We start from the raw sequence: 22538 nt of genomic DNA on the forward strand, positions 1-22538 counted from the left end.
TAGTTTGTTGCACTCTAACTTATCGCATTTTTTGTGTATTGGGAACGATTATTCCCTCCAGCTATCTGGTATGCTTTCTTTTGCCCAAATTATTATCATCAGTCGGTGTAGTCTTTTCGTTAAAAAATCTCCCCCTCCTTTTCCATATTTCTGATGGTATTCCATCTTTGTTAGGGCTTTTATTGTTTCTTAAATGTTTAACTGCTCGTTTAACTTCCTCGAAAGATATTTCGGGCATCTTTTTTTCTGGTCCTTGGATATTTCGATTATCATTGTTGTTTGGTTGTTTTCCATTGTCGGATTTGATAATTTCTTCAAGGTGTTCCTTCCATATATCCATCACTTCTGACTCTCCTGCTATTATTTCTCCATTCTTATTTTTTATCATTCTCTCTCTAGCTTGGTACCCAGTTCTTATTTTTTTTATTCCCTGATAAAATTGTCTTATTTTTCCTCCATGCCTATTTCTTTCGATATTCTCTACTTCCTTATGAAAAGCTTGTCTCTTTTTTTTTTTAATATCCTATTTGCCTCTATTTTCTTTAGTCTGTAAATTCTCTCTCTGTACCTCTTTACTATATGTTGTCCTATTACCTGTTGCCTTGCTCTATTCCTTTCTTCTAGTGCTACCTTACATTCATTATCAAACCAATGATTCCTTCTTTCTTTAGGTGCGAAACCAATTTCCTGCTGGGCCACTTCTCTTACTATATTTGACATGTCTTCCCAGGTCTGATTTACACTTTTCTCTTCTGTTTCTTCTTCTAAAATATCCAATATTCTGAACCTATTGATTAATTTCAGCTGAAAATTATCCTTTACTTCTGGTTCCTTCAGTCTTTCTAAATCAAATATTTTCCTCTTTTCCCCTGGTGTCGATTTCTTTATTGATAGTTTAGCTCTAATCCTTCCCAGAACCAGGAAGTGATCTGTGTTGCAATCTGCTCCTCTGTAGCTTCTTACATCCTGCAATGCATTTCTGTGTTTTCTATTGATTATTATATGGTCAATTTGGTTTCTAGTATGTCCATCTGGTGATACCCAAGTCTCTTTATGTATGTTCTTATGTTGAAAGTATGTTCCTCCTATGACTAGATTATTACTTAAGGCAAGTGATGCTAGCCTTGTCTCATTATCATTGGTTTCTTCATGGAGGCTTTCTTTTCCTATTGATGGTCCGAAAGCCTCAACTTCCTGTCCTACTCTGTTTTGGCTCCTTTAATGTTTGCCATATACATAAATGATATGGATGAAGGAGTAAATTGTTACATAAACTTTTATGCTGACGATGCCAAATTACTCAAGAGAGTGAAAATAGAAGAAGATTGCAGATCGCTGCAAGATGACCTGGATAAAGTATGGGAATGGAGCCGGAGACACAAGATGAACTTCAACATCAAGAAATGTAGCATAATGGAATTTGGAAGAGGTAAAAATAGAGTTTTGGGAAAATATACAATTGGAAACAAATAAGTCAAGAAAGTAAACTCTGAGAGGGACCTAGGAGTAATCATCTCTAGTGACTTGACACCTGACAAACATGTAAATAAATTATTTGGAGACTTCAACTTATCAAGATTAGTGAAAGTGGCCTTTGATTACATGGATAGAGGAGATGGTTAAGAAAATATTTGTTACACTGATAAGAGAGAAATTAGAATATGCTGTACCAATGTGGGCACAAATAACAACAAAAAACATAAGAAAAATTAGAAAGAATCTAAAGAGCAGCTACAAAAATGTCACCCACACATCCACTTGTTGTGGATGTGATGTGTCTTGGGACACTGCATATTACCCAGGGAGGTGGGCAAGGTGCAGTGATGACCCGACATCCAGGAGGTGCTCAGATGAGAGGGAGGGTGGGAGGGGTGTGGAGTGTATTTAGGGATGAAATGGGTGGGAGTGTTTTTATGCCTTTCCCTTTTTGGCTACCTCCCTTGGAAGGGGGGAAAAGCCTTGGTATATGTATGTAAGTACACTATCTAATCTGATATATGAACAAAGATTGGAGAAATTACAGCTGTCAACACTAGAGCAAGAAGGGAAAAAGGCGATTTGTTGACCATTTTCAGAATTATGAAAGGGATGGAAGTTCTCGATAGAGACAACCTATTAAAATGAGACAAAAGAGAAACAAGAGGTACACGAAAAGAAACTAAAGAAAGACAGTTACAGAGAGACCTGAAAAAAATAGCTTCCCACACAGAGTGATTGATGTCTGGAACAAACTGAATAGAGATACAGTGAATGCCAGAACCATACATGATTTCAAGAATAACTGGATGTGGAGAGATATAAAAACGGGTCACTACAAGCATCGCTCCCATCCCGTAAAAATACAACTAGGTAAATTACATGGCATCGGGTTGAAGATTGGCTGATAGAGAACAACGGGTTATATTCAATGGAAATTCATCTGACTGGTGTGATGTAGTGAGTGGTGTTCCTCAGGGATTTGTGCTTGGTCCAGTTCTCTTTTGATGTATGTAAATGGTGTGGATAGGTTGTCTGGTTTTCTAAAATATAAAAAATTATGAATGACACTTAAAATTGTTAGTAAAATCAGTAGTGCAGCAAATAGGGATCAACCACAGCCTTACATAGATTGTTTAGTTAAGTGGTACAACAAATGTAAAATTTTGTGTATAGGCAACAAAAACAACTCCAACAATTATTCCATGAATGGTAATCAGCTTCAGAATTCAGATCAAGAAAAAGAAAAAGGTGTCATAATATCTAAGGATCTAAAACCAACACAACACTGTACAAAAGCTGCAAAAACTGCCTAGCAAATTGTAGGATTTACAGGAAGAACATTTGAACATTTGTACACAGTGATACCTCTCATTAACGGACGTTTAATTAGCTGTGTTTGTGGTGTTTTCGCTGTGTTTTCGGTGTTTTGGAGTGGTTTTTGGGTGGTATAGTGATTGCACATACTAAAGAACAACACCAAAAACACCGAAAACACAGCAAAAACACCCCAAACACAGCTAATTAATGTCCCCTTAATAAGAGGTCTCACTGTACCAAGGGCTTTATTCCCCATTATAAGGGAGGTACATACATATGAGTGAACGTGAGGGGATGTCCTAGGATGAGATGGATGGATGGGGGAAAGAGGGGAATGTCTGTTGAGGAAGGATGGGAGAGGACAGAAGACGGGTGAATGGAGAATGGTTGTATATGGATGATGCTGTGATGCATGAGGTGGAATGGGCAGGGGGATGGGGGTTGTGAGCAAAATTTGACGCAGCCCAAAGGGATTTCTCCCCATCTTCTCCTTTTATGCATGGGGGGATGGAGAGTGGGGGTCGCCGATTTAATGAAGCAGCCTTGCTGTGGATGTGCTGTGTCTTTGCGACCACCGCCTTTGACCCAGGGCAGCGGACACGGTGCAGGGATTACACGTCATCCAGGAGGTGCTAAGATAATAAGAGGGTGGAGGGGTGTGGAGTGTAATTTAGGGATGGAATGGGTGGGAGTGGTTTATATGCCTTTTCCTTTTTTGGCTACCTCCCTTGTAAGGGGGAAAAAGCCTTGGTATGTGTATGTGTGTACATACAGATACCAAAGCCTTTTTTTACCCCTTACAAGGGAGGTAGCTAAAAAAAGAAAGGCATAAAAACCACTCCCACCCATTCCATCCCCATCATACAAAGGATTACAAAGGTGGAGCATGCTAACAGGAGACCTTTTGGTCCATATCTAGGTCGGATGCAAAAAAAAAAAAAATAATAATAAAATAAAAACTATGATAATGTAAATAACAAATAAAATAAATAAATGCATAGGTATAGTTAAATAATAAACAAACAGGTAAATAGTAAATAATAATAAATTGACATATAACTAATAATAAATGAAAATCAAACAGACAAATGATAACAAAACAAAAACAAATAATATAAGATAAATTATAATCATTACAGCATCTTGCTTAGGTGTTTATCGAAATGATTCTTAAAGCTTAGAACTGAACTACATTGCACTACATGTGCAGGAAGTTTATTCCATTTATTAACTACACGGTTGGCAACAGTTGTTACTCTACCTACTTCCAAATTGAATCTATTTCCGGACAGTTTGAGACCATTGTTTCTTGTCTGATTCTCATTCAATGTGAAAATTTTGTCCACTTTTGATGTTGTCAATTCCTTTTAGAATTTTAAAGACCTGTATCAAGTCACCTCTGAATCTATGCTTTTTTAGGGAAAAGAGATAGTATGTTTTAGTTGATTTTCATATGATTTATTTTTCATATTTGGAATCAGTTTTGTAGTTCACTGTTGTACTTTTTCCAATCTGTCAATGTCTCTAATGAGATTCAGTGACCATATGGAAAAAGCATATTCCAAATGTGGACGAACTAACGATTTACATAGCTTGTTAATGAGTGGATGGACTTTTGAATCAAAAGATCGCGCAATCAGTCCTAGAGTCTTATTTGCTTTGTCAGAGGCTTAAATACACTGCTTAGATGATTTGAGATTCATTGCTGATAAGTACACCGACATCTTTTTCACTATCCACTTTTGTTAACGAATTTCCAAATAACTTGTAATTGTACATACATACATCTACCAAGGCTTTTTCCCCTTCCAAGGGAGGTAGCCAAAAAGGGAAAGGCATAAAAAACACTCCCCACCCATTTCAATCCCTAAATACACTCCACACCCCTCCCACCCTTCCTCTCATCTGAGCACCTCCTGTGATGACGGGTCATCCCTGCACCCTGCCCACCGCCCTGGGTCAGAAAACAGTGTCGCAAGACACTGTAAATCCACAGCAAGGCCGCTTCATTTAATCGGCGACCCCCCTTCTCCGTTCCCCTTTGCATATAAGGCGAGGACGGGGAGAAATCCCTTCGGGCTGCCGTCAAAATTTACTCACACATACTACCCCACCCCCACCCCCCCGCCCATTCCTCCTCATGCAGTCACAACATCATCCATATACAACCATTCTCCACTCACCTCTGTCTTCCGTCCTCTCCCTTCCTTCCTCAACAGACATTCCCCTCTTCCCCAAAGCCCCCATCACCCCATCCATCCACCTCATCCTAGGACGTCCCCACAAGTTCACACCCTCCACAACTGCCATCCATACCTCTTTTACTAGTCTTTCTTCACTCATTCTTTCCATGTGTCCAAACCATCCAAATATTCTTTCATCAACCCTATCTCCAAAATCCTTTTACACCAATGTTCTCCTCCTCACCTCCTCATTTCTCACCCTATCCAGCCCCCACCATACTTCTCAGACACCTCATCTCAAACACATTCAAACTCCTTCTCTCTTCTTCTCTTATGTTCCACGTTTCTGCCCCATACAGTGCTGTTGGCACAATCACTCCTTCATACAGTCTCCTCTTCGCATCCATTCCCAAATGTCTATTCCTCATTACACTCTTTAAACCACCAAGGCATTTACTCGCTTCTCTCAATCTACATTCTACCTCCACCTTCACTCCACCTTTTCCTTCTACACTTGCACCCAAGTATCTAAAACTATCCACTTCCTCCAGTCGCTCTCCCTTAATGTTCACTTCCAGTCTACTGCCACTTTCACCCCTTGTACATCTCATCACCTTACTTTTACCCACATTTATCTTTAGCTTTCTTCTATCACATACTCTCCCAAACTCTGCCACCAGCTTCCTCAATCCCTCCTCAGACCCTGCCACAAGTGCAGTGTCGTCCGCAAACAAGAGCTGGCTCACCTCCCACTTTTTCTCCATTTTCTTTAAACCATCTCCAATCCCTGACTCACTACCCTAGCATTCACCTCTCGCACCACCCCATCCACGTATAAGTTGAACAGCCAGGGCGACAATAATGCATCCTTGACGAAGTCCCACCTTTACTTCAAACCACTCACTCTCTCCATTTCTAATCCTAACACATGCTCTACTACTCTCATAAAAACTCTTAGCTCCCAAAAGCTTTCCTCCTATCCCATAAATCTGCATAACCTCCCACAGTGCCTTTCTGTCTACCCTATCATAAGCCTTTTCCAGATCCATAAAAGCCCAAAAAACATCCTTCCCCTTTCCTATAGCTTTCTCACATATCTGTCTTACCACAAAGATCTGATCTACACAACCTCTACCCGTCCTAAATCCACACTGTTCCTCACCAATTACTCCTTCTGTTCCTCTCCTAATCCTCTCAATTAAGATCCTCCCATAAGCCTTCCCTACTACACTCAACAGGCTAATCCCTCTGAAATTACTACATTCACACTTGTCCCCCTTTCCCTTGTAAAGAGGAACTATACAGGCACTACTCCAGTCCTCCGGTACTCTACCCTCTCTCCAGCAAACATTAAATAACCTCACCAACCAGTCCACCATCACTGAACCTCCCTTTTTCAGACATTCTGCATGACATCCATCCAGACCAGGTGCCTTACCTCTTTCATCATCTTTACAACTGCCTTCACCTCATCCTTCCTTATTTCTCCTCCATTCTCCTCACTCATCACTCTCATTTTCTTCACATTTCCCACTGCAGCTATCTTTCCTTCCCTATCCTCCTTCACATTCAGCAACTCCCTAAAATATTCTGCCCATCTTCCCCTCACTGCCATCTCTTCCATTATCAACTCTCCATCTGTACCTTTTACCTTTTCTTCCCTACTTGATTTGCCTCCTCTTCCTCTCTTAATTTCTTTCCAAAACATCTTTTTATTACTTTCAAAATTTTCTTTCATACTCTTTCCCCATTTCACATCTGCTCTCCTCTTTTGCCTCCTTTACCTTTTGCTTTACTTCTCTTTTCTTTTCTTTGTACGTCTCATATGACTCCCCTGTCCTCTTTTGTAACCAATCTGTGAATGCTCGCTTCTTCTCTTCTACAACCTTCTTTGTTTCCTCATCCCACCATTCACTACCCTTTCTTCTATTTTCCCCTGTCCTTCTTGTTCCACACACCATCCTTGCACACTCTAAGACTCCTCCTTGAACCATCCCCATTCCTCCTCCACACCCATCTCTGCTCTATCCTTTACTCCCTCCCACTCCTCCTTCAGCTTCTTTTTGTACTCCTTCTCCTTTTCCTTTTCATTCAAGGAGTTCACTCTAAGAACCTCCCTACCTTTTGTCCCTTTACTCCTTCTCCATCTATCCTCCACTCTCAGCTTACCTTCCACCAAAAAATGATCTGATATTCCCCCACCCTCTCCCCTTAGCACATGTACATCCTTAACTCTTCCTATCATAATCCTATTTACCACTACATAATCCATTAGCGCTCTATCTACCACCCTTCCCTCCACCACCCTCTCCCATGTGTACTTATGCTTGACTTTCTTCCGAAACACTGTATTTGCTATCATCAACTCTCTTTCTAGACACATTTCCACCATCAACTCTCCACTACGATTCTTTCCTGGAACTCCACACTTCCCAACCACTCCATCGATTGGACCATTTCCCACCCTAGCATTAAGGTCTCCCAGTACTATTACATTGACATTTCTTCCTAAACCCTCTATGCACTCATTTAAAATCTATCCAAAAGGCCTCCCTTTCTTCCATGCTCTTCTCACTGCCCGGCCCATATGCACATACACAGACCAACATCACCTTTCCCAGTATCACATACATCAACATTATCCAAGAGGAAACCTCAGTCCACTCCACAACCCCTTTTACCTATCTCCTCACTTACTTGAATAGCCACCCCTTCCCTCCCTCGCCCTCTCTTCACTCCTGATAACCTCCTACTTACACTCCCAAACTTACACTCACCCTTCCCTTTCAACTTAGTTTCACTCAAAGCCAACACATCCAACTTTCTTCTCACAAACATACTACCTATCTCTTCCCTTTTACTCTCATCTGTACCACATCCACGCACATTAAAAGACCCAAACCTTAGGGTGCTGGCCCGAGGCCCTCCAGCACCCCTTATGCCTTTCCTTTGCTTTTTAGGAATCTGCCCCTTGGGGCTACAGGGAGAAGGATGCCTAGTCCCTCTCCCCGTCCCTTTCTTCTCGCCTCTTACGATCCAAGTGGGAAACTTGGTGGCAGTATTCGTTTCCCCCACCACATTGCTGTAATTTATCTAAATCTTCTTGAATATCTAATTGGTTTAAGTGATCATTTGCCATTCCGCACAGTTTTGTATCATCAGCATATTTGGAAACAGTAGATTTTAGTCCATGGTCTGTATTATTTATATATACTATGAATAGAAGTGGCCCAAGAACGGAAGCCTGAGGAACTCCACTTGTAACATTTTTTCATCTAGAAGTTTTTCCATTTAAAACAACTCTCTGTTTTCAATTATTCAACCAATTACTAGTCCAACTTAATAGGCTACCATTTATTCCGTGCGAAGCTAATTTAGTAAGTAGTCTTTCGTGTGGGACGGTATCAAAAGCTTTTGCAAAGTCTAGATATATTAAATCTATATTGTTTCTTTTGTCATAATTCGAGATAACTGTGTTGTAGAATTCGAGTAAGTTAGTCACGCAAGAATTTTTCTGTCTGAAACCATGCTGGCTATCATTTATCAAACGGTTACTTTCTAAATGATGTTCGATAGCATCTCTGATGATAGTTTCCATTATTTTTCCTACAATTGAAGTCAAACTTATAGGCCTATAGTTATTTGGATTCTTTTTGTCACCTTTTTTGAATATGGGAGTAATGTTAGCTATCTTCCATTCTCTTGGGACATCTCCGGATTTCTTGAAAATAATCTTTAATGGAACAGCAATCTTATTTTTCATTTCCTTTAAGATTCTATGATGCCAACTGTCAGGCCCTGGTGTTTTATTAACTTTGAGTGTCTATACACCTTTTAATTTTTTCTTTTGTTATATTTACTGTAGTAAGTTTACCCTAGCCTTTCCACAGGTGTTTTGTTTACGAATACCGAGCTAAAATAATTGTTTAAAATATTACCGAGTAGGTCGTTAAACGAGGAGTGCCTGTATGTAGTTAACCCCTTCCATACGGTGCCGCATACGTAGGCGGCATGAGGAGCAAGTGGATACGCGAGGCTGCCATATCGGCATCTTGATTATATTTATTGTAGTTGCCCCTGCGTAATGACATACTCTTAAAACTGTCTTCATCACATTTTCTACGGTTATCAAAATTCACGGGTGAAAGAGAGAATGATCGATATAAGCGGTGACTATATTTTATGATGCGAGTATTATTAAGACACATTGTATGTCTGGCAGCTAATGCTGCCCACGAGATTTTGGCCCGTACTGAAGAGGTTAAACCAAGAGGTACTTGTGTCAGTAATTTCAGTACATTAAGACAAAAGAAGGTATGAAAACATATGAAGGATGATGATACCCAAAAAGTATGTATGATACATATATCTTTCAGTATCATACATATTCAGCTGTAACACTCATTCTTGTACCATACTTGTATCAATAAGGTTTATTTTCTCTATATTTATTGTTTCCTTTCAAGAAATTTGCCTAAACTTCTTTTATTAAGTATTTTAATTTTTTGTATGTGCAAAACTATATACTGTATGTAAAAAAAAATCTTCCATTATATTTTTTTTATTATTAGGTTTGTTATAAAGTACAGTATTTTTGTTTTTGAAATGTACTTATCACATATTTGCAAAGATATATATTATTCCAAATGTCTTACATTATAGAATATTTTTTTACTGAATTTTCTTCAATATCCTTTCAAAAATCTGTCTCTACTTCAGTTTTAAAGTATATATGAAGAGGTCAAACATAGGAAAGCCACACTATAACATATATCTTTATTCTTTGATATAAACCAGTTATAATAATACAAGTCTACTCAAGATTGGAGTGTATGTGTGTTGTATAGGCTTTATAAAATATGTAGGCCATAATCAGTTAATTACATGAAGAGGAGGCTGAGTTGGAGTTGGAGTCAGTGGTGCCAAAAATAGAGGAGTCGGAGGTTTTGTGTTCCGACTCCACAGTCCTGGGGTCAGAGGAGGGATTGGGGAAGTGATGGAGTTTGGGAATGTGTGCAGAAGAAGAAAGTTGAAGATAAATGTGAGTAAAAGTAAGGTGATGGGATGTGCAGGGGGAGAATGTGGCAGCAAATTGGAAGCGAGTATTAAGGGAGAGAGACTGGAGGAAGTGAATAACTTTAGATACTTTACTCAGATCACTAAAGAAGCCCTTCAAGAAAGGCCACCCATTTCAATACTCCACCAACAAACCCCCACAGACACCACAAGCATAGCTTCCCTTCCCGCAAAATACAACTAGGTAAATAAGCCCCACATCTGGTAAGAACCACACTTGCATGCATGCATTCAGGACACCATCTAGCACTGAAATGGTACCAATACAGAGTAGGCCTGACCACAGATTCAAATCACCCCAGATACAACCACCACACAGAGAACACAAAACACCTCATACTACAATGATTCACATTAATAATCCCTACATAACACAATATATCTTTCCTGAGTGACTTGTGTACCCACCCAGAGGCTGTTGTTGGTTACCTGAAGGAAACCAGGCTAACACATTTATTGATACTACAATGTAATTTTGACATCCTTTTACAAATCACTCCTTTATTTATTCATTTTATTTTATCTATTTATTTTTAATTTTTTCTTTCTTTTCCAGCCACTGGGATTCAGGTTCTCCATCTGGCAAAAGTCAAATTACAAGATACCTCAGAGAAATACAGGAAGGTGAAGGAATGGTAGAGATGATAAAAGAAGTCAAGATGAAAGGGAAGTGCAAGAAAGAATGTGAGAGAAAAGAAAAGCAAGAGAAAAATGATGTAGAAGATCATTCACATCAGTGTTGTAAGTTTTTTAAATGATTGGTTTCTCTGAAATACATTCAAGAATATTTATTTATCTATAAAGGAGGCAAAGAGTATGAAATTTTTTTGAAAGTAATAAAAATATGTTTTGGAAGGAAATTAGAAGAAAGGGAGGTGAGTCAAGTGGAGAGGATAGGTGGAGGTGACAGTGGTAGGAGGAAAATGGGCAGAGTATTTTAGGGAAGGAAAGGTAGTTGCAGTGGGAAATGCTTAGAAAATTACATTGATGAATGAGGAAACTGGAGAAGAAATAAGGAAAGATGAGATGACTAACAATTATTAAAATTATGAGAACAGGTAAGGCACCTGAGTTGGATGGGTGTCATGTGGATTATCTAATAAAGAGATGTACAGTGATGGTGGACTGGCTGATGAGGTTGTTTAATGTTTGTCTAAAAGAGGGTAGAGTGCTGGAGGACTAGAGTGCCTGTATAATCCCACTTTACAAAGTGCCTGTATAATCCCTCTTTACAAAGGAAAAAGGGACAGGTGTGAGTGTAGTAGTTTCAGTTTGTTAAGTGTAGTTGGGAAGGCTTATGGGAGGATTTTGATTAAGAGGATTAGGAGAGGAACATAGTAATTGGTGAAGAACAGTGTGGGTTTAGGACAGGTATGGATTGTGTGGATCAGATTTTTGTGGTAAGGCAGATGTGTGAGGAAGCTTAAGGAAAAGACAAGGAGGTTTTTTGGACTTTTATGGATTTGGAAAAGGCTTATGACAAGGTGGACTGTTAAGAACAGTCAAGAATTTTTACAAGAATTAGAAATGGAGAGAGTGAGTGGTTTGAGGAAAAGGTGGGACTTCACTAGGGATGTGTTATGTCACCTTGGCTGTTCAATTTATATATGGATGGGGTGGTATGAGAGGTGAATGCAGGGGTAATGGGCCAGGGATTGGAGGTGGTTAAGGAAGGTGGAGTAAGATGGTAGATAAGCCAGTTGTTTGCTGATGACACTGCTCTCATGGCAGGGTCAGAGGAGGGATTGGGGAAGTAAGTGATGGAGTTTGGGAAAGTGTGCAAAAGAAGAAAGTTGAAGATAAATGTGAGTAAAAGTAAGGTGATGGGATGTGCAGGGGGAGAATGTGGCAGCAAATTGGAAGTGATTATTAAGAGAGAGAGAGTGGAGGAAGTGAATAACTTTAGATACTTGGGTGTGAGTGGGGGGTAGGGGTGGGGGTGGAGGTAGAATGTAGATTGAGAGAAGCGAGTAAATGCCTTGGTGGATTAAAGAGTGTAATGAGAAATAGACATTTGGGAATGGATGCTAAGAGGAGACTTTATGAAGGAGTGATTGTGCCAACAGCACTGTATGGGGCAGAAACATGGAACATAAGAGAAGAAGAGAGAAGGAGTTTGAATGTGTTTGAGATGAGGTGTCTGAGAAGTATGATGGGGGTTACTAGGCTAGATAGAGTGAGAAATGAGGAGGTGAGGAGGAGAACAGGGGTGGAAAAGGAGTTGGGAGGTAGGGTTGATGAAAGAATATTAGGATGGTTTGGACACATGGAAAGAATGAGTGAAGAAATACTAGTAAAAGAGGTATGGAAGGCAGATGTGGAGGGAATGAACATGAGAGACGTCCTAGGATGAGATGGATGGATAGGGTGAAGGGGGATTTGGCGAAGAGGGGAATGTCTGTTGAGGAAGGACGGGAGAGGACAGAAGATGGGTGAATGGAGAATGGTTGTATATGGATAATGTTGTGATTGCATGAGGTGGAATGGGCATGGGGGTGGGGGGTGGGGTAGTGTGTGTGAGCAAAATTTGACGCAGCCCGAAGGGATTTCTCCCCGTCCTCTCCTTTTATGCAATGGGGGGACGGAGAGGGGTGATCGCCGTGGATGTGCTGTGTCTTGCGACACTGCTTCTGACCCAGGGCAGCGGACAAGGTGCAGGGATGACCCGTCATCCAAGAGGTGCTCAGATAAGAGGGAGGGTGGAGGGGTGTGGAGTGTATTCAGGGATGGAATAGGTGGAAATGATTTTATGCCTTTCCCTTTTTGGCTACCTCCCTTGTAAGGGGGAAAAAGCCTTGGTATATGTATGTACTTGGGTGTGAATGTGGCAGAAAAGGGAGGAGTGGAGGTGGAGAAGGAATGTAGATTGAGAGAGGCAAGTGGGTGCCATGGGGATTAAAAAGTGTAATGAGAGGTGGACATTTGGCAGTGGATACTGAGATAAGATTGTTTGAAGGTGTGGTTGTGCAGACGGCACTGTATGGGGCAGAGACATGGAACTTAAGGGAAGTGGAGTTTGAGTGTGTTTGAGATGAAATGCCTGTGAAGCATGGTAGGGGTTACTAAGCTGGATAGAGTGAGAAACAAGGAGGTGAGGAGGAGAGCAGGGGTGGAAAGGCAGTTAGGAGTTAGGGTTGATGGAAGAGTATTGGGATGGTTTGGATACATAGAGAGAATAAGTGAAAAAAGATTAGTGGGAGAGGTGTGGAAGGCAGAGGTGGAAGGAGTGGGATGGATGGGATTGTCTGTTGAGGGATGAAGGGAGGGGACAGAGGGTGATGGGTGAGGGATGTGTGAATGATATTTTGACATGGCCTGAAGGGCTCCACATCTTCTCTTTTTCTGTATGAGGGGACAGAGAAGGGGTGGTCGCCAATTAAATAAAGCGGCCTTGCCATGGATGTGCTGTGTCTTGCTACATTGCTTCTGACCCAGGGCAGTGGGTACGATGCAGGGATAACCCATCATCCAGGAAGAGCCAAGATAAGAGGGAGGGAGGGGGGTTAATGGGAGTGGAGTATGTGGGGATGAAATGGATGGGAGTGTATTTTATGCCTTTGTTTTTTGTCTACTTCCCTTGTTGCAGAGTGTCTTAAAAAGGGAGGTACAGTGATGGTGGACTGGCTGGTGAGGTTGTTTAATGTTTGTCTAATAGAGGGTAGTACCAGAGGACTGGAAGAGTGCCTGTATAGTTCTGTTTTACAGGTGGAAAAGGGGACAAATGTGAGTGTAGTAGTTTCAGAGGGATCAATTTGTTGAGTGTAGTTGGGAAGGCTTATGGGAAAGTTTGATTGAGAGGATTAGGAGAGGAATAGAGAGAGTAATTGGGGAGGAATAGTGTAGGTTTAGGGCAGGTAGGGATTGTGTAGATCAGATTTTTTTGGTAAGGCAGATATGTGAGAAAGCTTTCGGAAAAGGTAAAGATGTTTTTTTGGACCTTTATGGATTTGGAAAAGGCTTTTGACAAGATATTGCAGATATATGGGATAGGAGGAAAACAGCCAAGAATTTTTACAAGAGTAGTAGAGTGGTTTGAGGTAAAGGTGAGACTTCATCAGGGATGTGTCATGTGACCATGGCTGTTCAAGGGTAATGGGCTGGGGATTGGAGATGGTTAAAGAAAATGGAGAAAAATGGGAGATAAGCCAGTTGTTGTTTACTGATGACACTGCACTTGTAGCAGGATCAGAGGGATTAAGGAAGTTAGTGACAGAGTTTGGGAAGGTTTGTGAAGGAAGGAAGTTAAAGATAAATGTAAGGTGATGAGATGTACAAGGGAAAGGATGGCAGCAAATTGGAAGTGATTATTAAGGGAGAGAGACTGGAGGAAGTGGATAGTTTTTGATACTTGGGGGTGAATGTGGTGGGAAAGTGAGGAGTGGAGGTGGAGGTAGAATGTAGATTGAGAGAAGCAAGTAAATGCCTTGGTGGATTAAAAAGTAATGAGAAATAGACATTTGGGAATGAATGCTAAGAGGAGATTGTATGAAGGGATGATTGTACTGACAACACTATATGGGGTAGAAACATGGAACATAGGGATGAAGAGTTTGAATGTGTTTGAAATGAAATGCTTGAGAAGTATGGTAGGTTTACTAGGCTGGATAGAGTGAGATCAGAAGAGGAGAGCAGAGGTGGAAAGGGAGTTGGGAGATAGTGTTGATGAAAGAATATTGGGATAGTTTGGACACATGGAAAGAATGAGTGAAGAAAGATTAGTAAAAGAGGTGTGGAAGGTAGAGGTGGAAGGAGTGAACATGAGGGGGGTGAACGTGAGGGGCCAACTGAGGATGAGATGGATGGATAGGTTAAAAGGGGGATTGAGAAAGAGGGGGATGTCTGTTGAGTAAGGAAGGGAGAAGATGGAAGATAGGGGTGAGTGGAGAATAGTTGTGTATGCATGATGCTGTGATGCATGGAAGGGAGCGAGTGGGAGATGGGGTGGGGTGAGGGAGTATGTGTGAATGACGTTTTGATGCAGCCTAAAGGGATTTCTCCCCATTTTCTCTTTTTCTGCATGAGGGGACAGAGGGAGGGGGTTGCCAATGAAATGTAGATGTGCTGTGTCTTATCAGATTGATTCTGACCTAGGGCATTGGGTGAGATGCATGGATGATCCATCATCCAGGAAGAGCCAAGAAAAGAGGGAGGGAGGAGTGGTGAATGGGAATGGAGTATGTGGGAATGAAATAGGTGGGAGTGGATTTATGCTTTTGACTTTGGCTACCTCCCTTGTAGGAGGGAAAAAAACCCTTGGTATATGTATGTATTTGTCTTATTTTATTTGGGAATGGATGCTGGGGGAGATCGTATAAAAGGGTGATTTAGCCAACAGCACTGTGTGGGGCATAAACATGGAGCATGGGAGAGGAAGAGAAGAGGAATTTGAATGTATTTGAGATGAGGTGCCTGAGAAGTATGATAGGGGTTGCTAGGCTGGATAGAGTGAGAGACAAGGAGGTGAGGAGGGGAGTTGGGAGATGGGGTGGTTTGGACATATGGAAAGAGTGAGTGAAGAAAGATTAGTGAAAGAGGTGTAGAAGGCAGAGGTGGAAGAAGTGAACATGGGGGAGGGTGACCGGGGATGGGATGGATGGATGGGGTAGGGGAGGGGGGCATTGGGAGGGAGGGGAGTGTCTGTTGGGGAAGGACGGAAGAAGACAGAAGGTGGGGGTGAGTGGAGGGTGGTTGTGTGTGGATGGTGCTGTGATGTATGAAAGGGGGTGGGTGGGGGATGGGGGGTGAGGGAGTATGTGTGAAGAATAATTTGATGCAGCCCAAAGGGATTTCTTCCTGTCTTCTCTTTTTCTGGATGAGGGGACGGGAAGGTGGGGGTTGCCAATTTAATGAAGCAGCCTTTCTATGGTGCTGCTTCTGACCCAGAGCAATGGATGAGATGCAGGGATGGCCTGTCCTCTGGGAGGACCCGAGGTGGGAGGGAGGAAGGGAGTGAATGGGGGTGGAGTATGTGGGGATGGAATGGGTGGGAGTGTATTTTATGCCTTTGCTTTTTGGCTCGTAAAAGGGAAAAAATCTTTTATAGATGTATTTATTCTTATTAAGTCATTATTTATTATTTTATTTTACTTTATTTTTTCTCTCTCTCTCTCTCTACAACAGTCACTGATAGCAATGAAAGAAATAACTTCCACTCAGACCCACACCTAACCAAAACTCCAAAGACTTCAAGACTGCTGGAACCAATATGTCCAAGAACACTGATAATTGATCCATTGTCTTTCTTAAGGAAGTGTGAGGAACACAAAATGAATCACAAACTTCAGAGCACTGAATCAGGTGGAGCAGTGCCCCATACTCCACAACAAGAAATTAAAGATTTAAAGAAAAATAATTCAAAGACAGTTGTAATAAACCCATTAGAATATCTAAAAAGGTGTGAGAAAAATCCAGTTGGTGATAAAGAGAACAATACTTTCTCAACAGTCTTTGATAAAGACTTTTTGTCAAATTCACAGACAAGTAAAGATGTAAATGAAAGCTGTCAAAGTAAATTAAGTGACGTTGACAATGTGTTGCAAAATCATAATACAAATAATGTGAACTCATTTATTAAGGCCAAATGTGAACCTGAGGTCAAAATGAATATAGACTCAACTCAGGAAGTGTGGTTACCTTCTCTTGTAACCCAGCCTTTATACTATGTTGATGTACCCAATCTTCATCACAAAGCTGAGAAAAGAAAATGGCAAGATATGAGAACATTTTATCCCCAGAACCCAGAAATTACTAACTTTCCTCAAAATGTTATATATAATGCACCATCCCCTAGCAACCCATCCTCACATAATAGTTTTTATGAAGCCAATGCTCAACATCCATCAAGATCGTCTACAGGCAGAAGTTTTCTCCTTGTTCCAAATCATCCAGCCAGTTGTAGGAGAGTCTGTCCTTCTGAATCACTTCAGCCTGTGACTTTAATCCCAAGATACCAGACTGGCCATCTGTCTACTGTAGGACCACAAACTGAAATTTCAGAAGCAACAAATTTTCAGTTCTATATCAGGTATGAAGAATAAGTTGTAAAATATTTACTAATTCCTTAATAGGGAAACTGCATTCCATTTTTGTCTTCTGTTAACTGCACACACCTTTTAAATTGAGACCTAGCCTCTTATGTTTATATTATTCCCTTAATTGTAATACCTGTCAAGACAAATATATAGCTAGTAAGGTGTTTGATGTGTATCCCACTCCTACCCATCTCCACCTTCCCTGTCCAGTTTTATGCCCCCCCCCCCTCATCTTTCTTTCAGAGAGAGATAGGGTGGGGGGACATGGAGTTGAGCCTCTGGGAGCTGATGTAGTAGGTGGTATGTAAATATTTGTAATATTGTTTTTTTATGTTTGAATTGAGACTATTTTTTAAATAGTGTATGCTTTTGTTTGTTTGGGCATGTGTATGGGCTTGGGTTGGTTATTGTGTCCTTGTTATTAGGTGTGGGAGGGAAGGCATCAGGGTACTGACCTTATGTGAAAAAACAGGATTAAGAGGGAGAGAAGTGATAATGTGAATAGTGTGAGTTTTTGGACCAGATCTGGAGACAAAGTACTGGCCCATCCAGGGCTGCTGCTTCTTGCAATAGTGGGGTTCTTGTCTTGTTTTACATTTTGGATTTGGCAGTAGTTTCATCGAAGATCACAGGGTTTTCCTTCCATCAAAGAACAACAACCAAATATTGTTCCCAGACTAAATATATGAAGGAAGGAAACAAAAACTGGGAGGAAGAGAAAATGGAGGATGTATTTACCTAGTTGTACCTTATGGGAAGGGGAGCTATGATCGTGGTGTCCCATCTCTGTATTTTGCCATGTCTTATTTGCTCTTAAGTTTGTGTATTGTTTTTGCACATACTATTGTTTCGTCTAGTATGTTCCAGACATCATCCACCACTCTGTGGGGAAAGCTGTTCTTTTTCAGGTCTCTTCTATAACATTCCTTTTTAAGGTTCCTTCCATATCCTCTTGTGTTTCTCCTATCCCAATTTAGTCTTCTCTATCAAGGACCATAGCTTTAGATGCATGGGAGTGAATATGGTGGGAAAGGGAGGAATGGAGGTGGTGGTAGAATAAAGAGTGAGGGAAGCAAGTAAATCCCTTAGGGGATTAAAAAGTTTAATGAGAAATAGACATTTGGGAATGGATGCTAAGAGGAGATTGTATAAAGGAGCAATTGTGCAGACAGTGCTATAGGGCAGAAACATGGAACATAAGAGAGGAAAAGTTTAAATGTGTTTGAGATGAAATGCCTGGCTGGATAGAGTCAGAAATGAGGAGATAAGGAGGAGAGTAGAGGTGGAAAGGGAGTTGGGAGATAGGTTTGATGAAGAGTATTGGGATGGTTTGGACACATGGAAAGAAAGAAAGTGAAAAAGACTAATAAAGGAGGTGTGGAAGGCAGAGGTGGGGGGAGTGAATATGAGGGGCAGACCAAGGATGAGATGGATGGATGGGCTAAAAGAGGCATTGGGAAAGGGTAATGTTTGTTGAGGAGGGTAGGGAGAAGGGGTGAATGGAGAATGGTTGTATATGGATGATATTGTGATGCATGGAAGGGAGGTGGGGGGGGGGATGGGAGAAATATATGTGAATGATGTTTTGATGCAACCCAAAGGGATTTCTCCCCATATTCTTTTTCTGCATGAGGGGACAGAGAGGGAGGGTTGCTGATTAAATAAAGTGGCCTTGGTATGGATGTGCAGTGTTTTATCACATTGTTTCTGACCCAGTGCAGTGGGCAAGATGCAGGGATGACCCATCATCCAGGAGGAGCCAAGAAAAGAAGGAGGGGAGTGGTGGCGATTGGGAGTGGAGTATGTGAGGATGAAATGGGTGGGAGTGGATTTATGCATTTGACTTTAGCTCCCTCCCTTGTAAGGGGGAAAAAGCCTTTGGTAATGATATGTATGTACAAAAACTGGATCTCCCCTCATTAAAAGAAAAACGAAAATATGACAATATTGTTGTGTTCAGAATAATAAAAGGAGTGAAGATGTATTAACTTCTGGAATAACTTAATAGAGGAAGTAGTCTAATAAAAATTATGAATTTAGAGCCATATATGGGGGATAGAAATGAGGAGATCAAAATCTGTGAGTGGAGTTCTGTTCCTGTAAATGATGAGATAAATATTTGTCTCAATCCCATCTCTACTATAAACCATTCATTATCTTTTCAGTATTTTCTGGCACACAGCTTAGCAACCTAACATGTGCTGTTTATACTCCCTTCAACAAAATATATGTATAAATACTTAACATTGTAACTTTGCTTGGTATTGATTTTTACATTTCTCTTGAAGTCGAGATAATGAACTGAGCAGTCAGAGTAGTGGTCATCAGTCTGGTGGATCGCAGCCAAATTCACATGACATGATTTTGCATATGTCACCAGCCCAACAACTTGGCCAAGGTATAGGATGTTGCATCTTATTTAATTAATGATTAAGAATGTGTGAGGGTGGAAGTTGTAATTTGCTTATATTAGTGAATTTGATTGTGCATTAGCAGTAACTGTATGGATTGGATAGTACATATACAGTACTTAACATACATAGCAGACTTCATCTGTCCTCTTTTCATTCCTATCCTTGGCTTTTACAAGTTTCCATGTCTTTGCAAGTTCATCCTCAGTGGCATTTCTCCCAACTCAAATGTCTTTAAACATGTCATTACCCACCTCCAAAACCTGGTGATTATCTTATTTGCTGTGGCTTATGATTTGAATTCAATTTTAAATGGACAAGAGGCATCCCTTTGACCTCATCTGTCAATTTCAAGTTATTTCTAGTAATTGTGAAAATAACTTTTTTTTTTAGCATTTTGCGACTCATGTTCCTGATGTTCCCTCTGGAACATAATGTGATCCTCTTTCTTGCTAACATCAGTGACACTTTTGACCTTGATTACTACATCCCTAACAAGATTTATTTATGAATTTCTTTTCTTTTATTTATTTGTTATCTTATTTATTTTTTATTTTTATTTATCTATTATTATTATTATTATATTTAATTTTTGTTTCTTTATTTTTTATTTTTATTTATCTATTATTATTATTATTATTATATATAATTTTTTTCTTCACCATATCTTCTTCTACTCTCACATAATCTTTTCTGCCACTTCATGATCTCTGCATCCTTCTGTTGTATAGAAAACCAATCTTCAATTTTTTTTTCATTTGACTTGATCCTGATGTTGTTTTCCTTTATTGTACTGAGAAGTTGATGCTTCTTGTCTTGGTGTGATTTTTCTTGTTTAAGTTTGCTCTCCAAATTATAAAACTGAATTTCAAAAGATGAGATTACTTTGTTCTATATTTGCATTTCAACTGAAAATATGCAAACCTTAGATAAATCCTCAAAGTGTGGGAGACAGTATCACCAATTTTTACCAGCTTCAGCCTCATCCTGGATTTAACCAATACATCATACCCTGCCTTTCTCAAGGAGGTGGAGCCATGAGGCTGTTGCAGGTTACCTTAGAGCCATGGGTCTTCTGCAAGAGAGACCAGGGGCAATGGATTGATTGATTGACCAATAATGAGATATCTGAAATCTTCAGGTTGGAACCTATGAAGTTCAAGTGTAAATATAATCAACCTCTTCCAGTCAATCAATCAGTCCTTGGTCTGTCTTGCAGAAGACCTGCAGCCTTCAGGAGGTGGGGTGGGTATTTAGTGCCTGTGGCAGAGCTTGGATAACTACTGTCTATTTTCTTGGGGGTGGTGCTATCCTCTCTTCATCATCTTTACACACAGTCCAGCTGCTTGTAAGCTGGACACTGCAGCACCAGCTCTTTCTCTTCTGTGCTCTTTTATTTTTAGAGGCAATAAACATAGCCTCCCTGTTTTTCCTCCTATTCCTCTTTACACACCTTTACACATTTTGTGCTGTAAGAATAACCTGTTAAACAAACTACTTATATCCTGTGAACCCAGTGGGTGAAATGCATTCTTCAAAGGCAAGTAAACAGCTTAGATTGTTCATCACCACTATAACCAATATTAGCACCCACTTCTTTCTTAGGTTTTGAGAATAGCATTAAAGGTTATTTCTTACAGCCTTTTTCATGTAGCTTAAAAACAATGTTAGTACCCACTTCTTTCTTAGATGTTGAGAATAGCATAAAAAATTATTTCTTTCAGCATTTTTCATGTAGCTTAAAAAAAACACTGAGACCTAGTCAGTGGTTGGGAAGTGTAGAATACATGTATACATACATACACCAAAGGCTTTTTTCCCCCATATAAGGGAGGTAGCCAAAAAAAGAAAGGCATAAAAACCACTCACAACCATTCCATCCCTATCAGACTCCACTCCCCTCCACCCTCTCCCTTCATTCTTATTTTGGCACCTCCTGGATGACGGGTCATCCTTGCATCTTGTCCACTACCCTGGGTCAGAAACAGTGTTGCAAGACACAACACATCCACAGCAAGGCCACTTCATTAAATCGGCAAAAAAAATAAAAAAAAAAAAAAAAAAAACCTCTGTCCCCTCACACAGAAAAGGAGATAGGGAGAAATCCCTTCGGGCTGTGTCAAAATTTTCTCATACATACTCCCTCACCCCCCATCCCCCACCCATTCCACCTCATGCATCACAACATCATCCATATACAACCATTCTCCATTCACCCCTGTCTTCTGTCCTCTCCTGTCCTTCCTCAACAGACATTCCCCTCTTCCCCAAAGCCCTTTTTACTCCATCCATCTCATTCTAGGTCGCCCCCTCATGTTCACTCCCTCCACATTTGCCTTCCACACCTCTTTTACTAGTCTTTCTTCACTCATTCTTTCCATGTGTCCAAACCATCCCAATACTCGTTTCATCTACCCTATCTCCCAACTCCCTTTCCACCACCATTCTCCTCCTCACCTCCTCATTTCTCATCTATTCAGCCTAGTAACCCCTATCATACTTCTCTGACACCTCATCTCAAACACATTCAAACTCTTTTCTTCCCTTTCTGAAGTTCCATGTTTCTGCCCCATACAGTGCTGTTGGCACAATCACTCCTTCGTATAATCTCCTCTTAGCCTCCATTCCCAAATGTCTATTTCTAATTACACTTTTCAATCCACCAAGCCATTTACTCGCTTTTCTCAATCTACACTCTACCTCCACCTCCACTCCTCCCTTTCCTGCCACATTCGCACCCAAATATCTAAAACTATCCATTTCCACCAGTCCCTCTCCCTTAATACTCACTTCCAGTCTGCTGCCACTTGTATGTCTCATCACCTTACTTTTACCCACATTTATCTTCAACTTCCTTCTTTCACACACTTTCCCAAACTCTGTCACTAACTTCCTCAACCTCTCCTCTGATCCTGCTACAAGTGCAGTGTTGTCCGCAAACAACAGCTGGTTTATCTCCCACTTTTCTCCATTTTCTTTAACCATCTCCAACCCCTGACCCACCACCCTTGCATTTACCTCTCACACCTCCCCATCCATGT

General features: G+C 40.7%; 1 protein-coding gene across 1 annotated transcript in view; it reads left to right on the top strand.

The window, feature by feature from the left end:
- The window catches only part of LOC143023022 (uncharacterized), a 42307-nt gene that overhangs the window by 3521 nt on the left and 16248 nt on the right, over nucleotides 1-22538 (top strand). Inside the window, exons 3-5 of the mRNA XM_076181470.1 lie at nucleotides 10612-10796; nucleotides 16176-17079; nucleotides 19375-19484. Of these exons, the coding sequence (XP_076037585.1) occupies nucleotides 10612-10796; nucleotides 16176-17079; nucleotides 19375-19484 (1199 nt within the window). The remainder of the gene's footprint in view (nucleotides 1-10611; nucleotides 10797-16175; nucleotides 17080-19374; nucleotides 19485-22538) is intronic.

This window comes from Oratosquilla oratoria, unplaced genomic scaffold (genome assembly GCF_046742065.1).
Source record: "Oratosquilla oratoria isolate Oo_2021 unplaced genomic scaffold, ASM4674206v1 SCAFFOLD278, whole genome shotgun sequence".
Classification (NCBI taxonomy): domain Eukaryota; kingdom Metazoa; phylum Arthropoda; class Malacostraca; order Stomatopoda; family Squillidae; genus Oratosquilla; species Oratosquilla oratoria.